Source organism: Microtus ochrogaster, unplaced genomic scaffold (assembly GCF_000317375.1).
Source record: "Microtus ochrogaster isolate Prairie Vole_2 unplaced genomic scaffold, MicOch1.0 UNK38, whole genome shotgun sequence".
Taxonomy (NCBI): domain Eukaryota; kingdom Metazoa; phylum Chordata; class Mammalia; order Rodentia; family Cricetidae; genus Microtus; species Microtus ochrogaster.
Genome location: NW_004949136.1, coordinates 1,474,471 through 1,482,664, shown reverse-complemented (window position 1 = coordinate 1,482,664; position 8,194 = coordinate 1,474,471). Strand labels below are relative to the sequence as shown.

The 8,194-nt window shown below is 53.9% G+C and overlaps 1 protein-coding gene across 1 annotated transcript in view; it reads left to right on the top strand.

Moving 5' to 3' along the window:
• The window catches only part of Tp73 (tumor protein p73), a 61,937-nt gene that overhangs the window by 36,207 nt on the left and 17,536 nt on the right, over positions 1–8,194 (top strand). The window contains exon 4 of the mRNA XM_005368636.2: positions 2,329–2,571. Within this exon, the coding sequence (XP_005368693.1) occupies positions 2,329–2,571 (243 nt within the window). The remainder of the gene's footprint in view (positions 1–2,328; positions 2,572–8,194) is intronic.

Below are 8,194 nucleotides of genomic sequence, written 5' to 3'. Positions count from 1 at the left end.
CCACACATCAACTCACGACCACCCGTAACTCCAGTTCCAGGGGATTTGATGCCCTCTTTGTTGTTGAACTTGGGGTTACACCTTGTATCCTGAGCCAGGTTTGGCCACCCATACACAAGAAGCCAACTGAAGAAGTCAAATGAAGACAGGAAAAGTTTATTCAATGTGGCCACACTGGCAAGCAGGACAAAAAGGGCCACTAAAGTTTGGCTTCAGGGTCCAAAATGAAATCAAAATTTACCTAGAGGGCCAGGAATGTACATATCTGAGCATCCTGGTCAGGGTGCGACCCAGCTCTCACTGATCTTCAGCCTCAGTGGGGGCAAGTTTATGTAAAATCTTTTTCTGAGTGGGGGCAAGTTTATGTAAAATCTTTTTCTGAGCGACAATCAGTCTTGAGGCCTTTTCCTTCTCCCACCACGAGGTTCTTGTGTTGGGGAGGTGGGAGGTGCGAGGAGAAATTCCCATTTCTTTGGGGTCCATTGTTTTACTATTCTGACTGACTGAGAGACAGGAGTCTCTCTTTAGAATATCATCATTTCAGTATCACTCAGGGGTAGGGTGACATCATGCTGGCCTGCTTCCACATGTGGCGTGCAACACACATCCAGGAAAACACTCATACACGTAACATAAAAAAATCTATCTAGAGCTGGGAGGTGGCAGCTCCTGTCTTTAATCCCAGCACTCAGGAGGCAGATGCAGGAGGATCTCGGTGAGTTCAAGGCCATACTGGTCTATAGAGCTAGTTCTGGGACAGCCAGGGCCACATAGAGAAGCCCTGTCTTGAAAAACCAATCAGTTAATCAAGAAGTAAATAAATCTCAAAAACAAACAAACAAACAAATTAGAATGTGTCTCTGGCCCCTTGTCTCCCGGAGTTTCCCTCATCCGACCTGTCCTCTGAGCTGATCCTCTTCCTGCTGGGCAGCCTTTTTGTAGGACCCTCCCTCCCGTGTTATCTTCAGTCTGGTGTTCTCAAGGACACTTGAATTGTCAATCAAGGACTCACAGTGGACCACTGGGGCCTTGGGATCGCCGGTCACTTTGTACAACTGCCCTCCGTGTGAGGACTGAGGGACAGGAGGGGCTGAACACAAGGTCCCCACGAGGAGGGAAACCTGGGGTCTGGAGCCGTGTTGTCAGGGAAGACCTATTGCAGTACGCTAGTGGGAGGGGACATAGAAGACAAGACTCCAGCCAGGTTCAGAGGCCTCTCTGAAGAGGGCAACAGAGTAAAGGGGGGCACTTTGTACTGTGGTCCCCTTTCTTCACCGTCTATCCAGTCTCTGTTATGTTGCTGGCTAACTGGAGCCAGTCATTTCCCCCTCGGAGTCTTGGGGTCCTCGTCTGTGAAGTGGGAACAGATGGCAGTACCCAACTCAGGCCAGTGGTGGTCCATCTGAGTTTGCAGGAAAGCTCACCAGCGCAGAGAGGATCAATTAAGCAACTCAATTAGGGACCCACTCTGACCAGCATCCGCCATTGATACTATCCTCCCAAATCCTTCTTGTTGTGATGCCTTTGGATGTGGACCGGGTTGTCTTCCAGTCTTCCAGTTGATAGCTGTTGAGACACCCATGGCAGGAAGGCGGGGCCTCCCTAAAGTTCCTGGGCCAGTGGGGTAGTTGATTCAGGGGAAGGGCTGGCCAGCCTGGGCTTTCTTAGAGAACCAGCAGGGGTTCTTGGAGGAGCTGCCCAGACCTGGAGGAATGGGGAACTCATTGTAATGGAGATAAAGCCAAGGCTTAAAGAAATTCCTTTGAAATGGCTGTTGGAACCTCTGGGGACTGATGGCAGCCTCACCTCTGTCCATCATTCAGAGGGCTGGACCTAGTCACATCTGGCCTTGCAGGACTTCAGGGTACCCATGCTCTAAAACCCAGTGCATCCCCACCCTTGCAGCCAGGCTACAGGCTCTCAGAACTTTGATCTTTGTGGCCCTCCAGCCCCTATGCTGCCCCAGGAACACAGTGGAGCCCACCAGGGTCTTAGGTTGAGAACCTTCCCAACCAAATAGCTCCCCTACAGGTAGGTGTACAAAGCCCCAATCCACCTTGCTGGCAGCTGGGTGGATCCCCAGAAGCCCTGGCACCCGGGAGGCAGACGGAGGGGGCAGGCGGGAGAGGTGAATATGCGTTTATCCCAACACAAGTAGTGACCTGTTGGGGTGGGGTGGGGGCCCCAGGAAATATTTGGGATGACTTGGAGCCGGCTGGCCCTTTAAGGCTTCTGTAACAAGACACCTCCCCAACGGGACAGGAGCTGGAGCTGGGGCTTCCACCTTAGCCCTTGTTTCTCCCCTCCCTCCTCCCCCTTCCTTGCCAGGCCCAGTTCAATTTGCTCAGCAGCGCCATGGACCAGATGGGCAGCCGCGCGGCCCCGGCCAGCCCCTACACCCCGGAGCACGCTGCCAGCGCACCCACCCACTCGCCCTACGCGCAGCCCAGCTCCACTTTCGACACCATGTCTCCAGCGCCTGTCATCCCTTCCAACACTGACTACCCTGGCCCCCACCACTTCGAGGTCACCTTCCAGCAGTCCAGCACAGCCAAGTCAGCCACCTGGACGGTGAGTAGCCATGGTCAGTGGGCATCTGGAGGGAGGGCAGCAGGGTGGAATACCACGGCCCTGGCACTGAGGTCTGTCTGAGCACACATGCTGTCCACATGGGGTTCCCACCTGGCCAGAGCCAGGAGGAGCATCAAGCAGGAGGCGGGTTCTGGCAGTGTGGGTGTGCCCACTCCTCGGACGTGTGGCCAGAGTCAGCCAGCCTCCCATGGGTCCGGAAAGGTCAGGAGTGTTGCAATCAATGAGATCCATGGGGCAGGGAGACTGGTTGGCTTTTTTGTGTTCAGTGCCTTGGAATCTATCCTGAGCTGAGTTCCTCACCTCTGCTGAGGTTTGGGGGCCCACATGATCCTTTGGGGACTACCTCCTCCAGGTGGTGTGGTCACTTGCTGGTTGTGGACAGGCTCTCCAGGAGTGTAAGCACAGTGCCGGGAGCTCTGGTCCTTTCTCTGACGTCTCTAGAAACAGTCTGGTTTGTGGCTGGGAATTAGCTGATGTTGTCAAAATCCACCCGCTGCGCACTGGCTGCGAGTTGGGTAGCCAGCTAAGTGCTTTGACTTGCCCACGGTGGAGTCTAATCTTGTCCCCATTGCACAGCCAGGGAAGCTGAGGTGTGAGAAGGGAAGCAGCCTGCTCAGAGTTGTGCAACTAGTAAGTAGGTGCTGGAGTTGGGGTTCAGGGGTCACTGCCATGAGCCTTCTTAACCATTGAGCATCCAGGCTGTCTCTGGGAGCAAGGGCTGCAGGAGAAGCAGAGTGAGACCTTGGGGACACTGTCTGGATGGGCGGGGCGTACAAGGCATTGGGTCTGGAAGGGCAGCCCCTGGCCCTTCCACTGGGGAAGAGGGAACCCTGCACCGCTGGGCCAGTAGGAGGTGCACGGAGGGATACTGGGTCGTCCAGTTGTCCACTGAGCAGCAGCGTCCACTCTCTGTAGCTGGAGTTGGGACTGGGGCCGTCTCTGCGGTGCAAACTTTGTCTCACCTCCGCTTCTCAATGGGAGCAAGGCCCCTCCCACGGCTCCTCTCCAAAACCTCGGTCCCACTGGTGTGGCTTTCACCTTCTCTCTGGAGACTGAAGAGCTGGACAGAGCCAGCCCTGTATGTGGCCACAGAAGATCAGTCTAGTTGGCCTGGGTCTGGTCTCAGGCCTTGACCTCCTGCAGTTTCTTTTGGCTACTGCTCTTGGTGGGCTCCCCAGTGTCTGGTCCATGGTTAACTGATGGCTCAGCCCAACTGCTGGGGCTCTGACGGGCCCCAGTGAGTCAAGAGGGGCTGGGTGACTATAACAGTACCTCATCCTGAGTTTCTCTCACGCTCCATTCTCCCCAACCACTGACTGAGGGGCGGTGGTAAGGGCCCCAATGAGATGGGACCGGTATAGCACACAGTGCTGGGGCAGTGGAGATGAGGGAGCCATCCAGCGTGGCCTCCTGAGTTGGCTTTTCTATAGAACTGTTACCCTTGCTGAAGGTCTCTCCTGTGTCTGTAGCTGGGCTGGGGTGGGGTGAACCATAGATCCTTCGTCCAGCCCAGCTCCTGACCTGGGGTGAGGTGGGGACCTGGTCCGTCATAGAGGTCTGGTGGTGTCTGGAGGAGGTCCCCTAAACCCTGGGGATGATACAGCTTGTAGAATCGCCCCCCCCATTTTATTTGCTGAGGATGTTGATGGGGTCAGTCTCTGGCATGTCTGAGGGTTCAGGGTACCTCAGATGGTCAGCATTGGTCTTTGGGAGGGGCAGGCAACGCCCTCTCTGCTGGCTTCCTCCTTCTACTTGGGGCCTCTGCAGCCCGTTTGGAGGTGTCTGGCACTAAGTCTCCCATAATGGTTTGTTTCCTGCTGCCCTGCTCTGTCCTCATGGGGTGGTTTGCTCAGACTAGAGACAGTTCTGGCTGGCCAGACTTGCCATGGATCACAGAAGGCTTGGCCTCCCCACCTAACCTTCACCCAATGCCAGGGCAGCAGAGCTGAGTTGTTGGGCAAGAGGGTGCTATTTCCCGCACCCTCCCAGCCCTGCCACACAGGGGACGGACGTGGGACCAACATTGATAATGAGATTTTTGGCACCTTGGCGATCTGGGAGCAGACACCCAAGGGCTTTTCTCAATACCTAAGGAAGGGCTGGTAGCGGCTGCTCTCAGCTCTGGGGGTCCAACTGTGTGTGCGCTGCCCAGACTTGCCATCTAGGCTTCTGCGCCTAGGCCCCTGCCACACCACTGGCTGGTAACTGATAGATAACTCATATTTTTCTCAAGTACAATTCCATATTGATTGTTGCCTTCATTCCTCTCAGATTGGCAAAAACACCCTCACTGGCCTCCAAGTGACCACAGCTGTTAATGGGGCCTTTCGCCTCGGCATTGCCGAAGTCACCTTTCCAGCCCCAGAGGATCTGCTTGCCCAAATCAGCTTCCCTCAACCTAAAAATCTGCTTGTGTAGTAAGAGGTCTGGGCCCTCAGTTCATGGTCCTACATGAGTGTATATACACACGTATGTGTACATGTGCCCAGGGTCCCACATGTGTGGACACCTCGGTATACAGATGTGTGTAGTGCACGCACACAAGGATGTAAACATATGCGGGCTCAGGGACCTATATATGTGTATACAGAGATGCACGCACATACTCAGTAAACACAGGCGTGCCAACAACTAGGAATGAACATGCAAGCACACAAGCTAGTCTCCCTGGGTGCTGTCTTGGGTTCTGACAGCCCCTTTCCTCAGGCAAGGCTGAGCAGCGAGTGGATTGGCCAGAAGAGGGCTTTATTATTGGGTGTGAGATTGTGGACACCTGGTCTCAGGAGTCCCTCGACAGAGGAGGAAGTGAAACGAGCAAGCATGATGCGATGGGCGTCTAGCCGCTGTCCAGCTCCAGCGCAGACCCTTCACGCTGCCCTCGTATTGCTTACAGAGGTGGCTGTCTTCAATATCGGAGGCATTCAGAGAGAGAGAGCTCTGCAGTTGGGCAAGAGGGCCTGTGTGGATGGTAACACTGGCCTGGTGTGGTGTCTGGGATGTGACACCGCTAGCTTGCTAGAGAGGGGGCCAATAGTGAGGCCGTGTTCTCAGATGACTTGATTGGCCTGGGAGCATCATTGATGAAATGGCTTGGACATGGCCCCAAGTAATCTTCAGTGGTGCTCAGCCTCAGTGTGTGTGTGTGTGTGTGTGTGTGTGTATGTGTCTGCCTGTCTGTCTGCCTGCCCGCCTTCCTGCCTGTCTATCCTGAGAAAGAGCAGCTACCCACCCACCAGCCCCTGGCGGGAAACACAAAGCCTCTGTGAGGGATTCTTGGGGAGGATGGGGCTGAGTCAACACTAATGGATTTGGAACAAACTTTCCAGCCCCTCGGAGGTTTGCAAAGTAGAAGAATAGAGGAGGTGTCCCAACATGATTGTGGTATCAATTGCGTTATCCTAAAAGTTTATGGAATGCATAAATGGAATTAATACCTTTTACTGGCACCGGGAGCAATTATGTATATTTAAAGCCGAGAGGAGAGTTCTAACAATGTTTATTGTGGAGATGAAACGTGAATTATTGGGGGGAAACAAGAGCACTTAGAGAGGAATTACAGCAATTGCTCATATTGTATGTGTAACTTCACAGAAGGCGGGCTACTGGTAGGCTGGCCCTGGTCTGTGCTGGGTCCCGGCTTCAGAGATGGGTCTCTGTTCTCTCCTCCACTGATGGCCCAGGGGACCTTGGTCCCCAATGGGCACAGAATCTAGCCAGGAGACTCTGGACCCCTGGATCCAAGTGCAGCAAGACACTGGCAACATGGTCCCCGTGTCGAAGGACGCTCCCCACCTGAGGGTTTACACCACACACCTCCAGGGCTCTAGTGTGGAGCAGGAGACAGGGCACCTTGTGGGATAGGACTCTATCCCATGGGGCTATGGAGGATTGAGTTCTGATTCATACATCGCAAAGAACCATCCATTTTTCGGAGACTCGGCTGTATGGACTGGGAGTGTGGTTCCTGGTTCACTCCTGTTCTCTCCACTCAGCCTGTCTGGCGTGACCCCGGGAGGCCTAAAGCTGATACTTACATAGACTCTCTCATCAGCTCACACCATACTGGTAGATAGAGACCTGGTCTGGCTGGGGTTGTGGAAGACTCCCCATTTCCTACATTCTTGCAGCTGATGCGAGCATGGCATCTCAGGACCCCCGGTGCTGCCACCCCTCAGCCTGCAGGAGATGTGTATACCTCCTTTCCCACTTTGCAGAGGGTGAGGGGCCAGGTCAGGCCATCAGCAAAGTGCAGAGATGAGATGTTAACCAAATAGCATATCCCAGGAGTCTGTGGAACTCTCTCTGCCTACCCACTGCTCCAAGTTCTTCAGGGGTGGTTCTGGGATGTTAGGAGCTCTGTGAACAGTAGTGACGAGGCTTTGACATTTGCAGGGAAGGGGGGCACCACTTACCACGAAGAAGGGAGCTTGGCTTGTTCCTTAGCACCTTGAGAATTTCTATCGCCACTTGTACTGGCAGAGAGACACAATATCTGCCCACCATCCACCCTGGGTAGATTCTTAAATGCTTCCTGATTAAAATCTTCTAGGGCTGACCAGTCTCAAAGGTGAGTAAGCCAGCCAGGTCTGTGAACCACCTTTCCCCATTGTTGATCCATGGTATGCTTGACCTGCAGGACCTAGCCCTGCCCACTGCCCCTCAGGTCTACCAACACACTTTACAGCTGCATGAGAAACTGGGGGAGGTGTCCATCCTAGGCTAAAGCTGGGCAGGGTTTGGGGAATGAAGTAAGGTGAGCTCCAGAGCTGAATGGTGAGTTGGGTTTTGCACACCTGCCCCTCCAGGCTGGTGGTAGGTTATAGGAGCAACATGAGATTTATGAGACTCCCACTTTGGAAGCTAAGCTAAGATGCATGGAGACCACTCCAGAATAGTTGTCTGTGCCCTGGAAGCCCAGACTCTGTTACCTCCTCCTGGTAAAAGCCCAGAGCCCATCCAGAAACTCTGTTGCTTGTACAAGTTGGAATATTCTAGGCTCCAGGAGCAGGGAGGAGGGGTCTTCTGCCATCACCCAGCACTGATCAGTCCAAGAAGACATGGTGGACCAACCTTGGTGCTCTGAGACTGGGTAGCAGGTTGTGAAGCCGGGCTATGCAGTACACTTGAGGGCTGATTAGAATCTTCTGGACAAGTTGCTGGTATGTCAAATAAGCCAGAAACCATTCAGTGACCCAAATTCCAGGTTCACCACTCAGTGCATGGCCTGTATGCCTGCCTCTCCACCAGCAGTGCTAGCTGTATCTGCTCACTTCATGTCCCTTTGTGCTTGACAACCTAAGGGAGCTTGCTGAGCCTTAGAGGGGGCGGGCGGTAAAACAGGGCTGTGTCACACTCTGCATGTGGTCCTGGTCTCACAGAAGCTCCCAGTCCGCTGTGCAATGCTTATTGCGGGATTGGACATTTAGACACCTGAACGTTCCTGTTCCAAAATTACTTAAGGTGCCCAAAGTTCAGTGGAAACTTATATTCTAGTCAGCTATTGCCTACAGCACTGAGGAGCAACTCCCCCACACACAACACGCACCACACACACATACCACACACACAACACAACACACACCACACATACACACACACACAC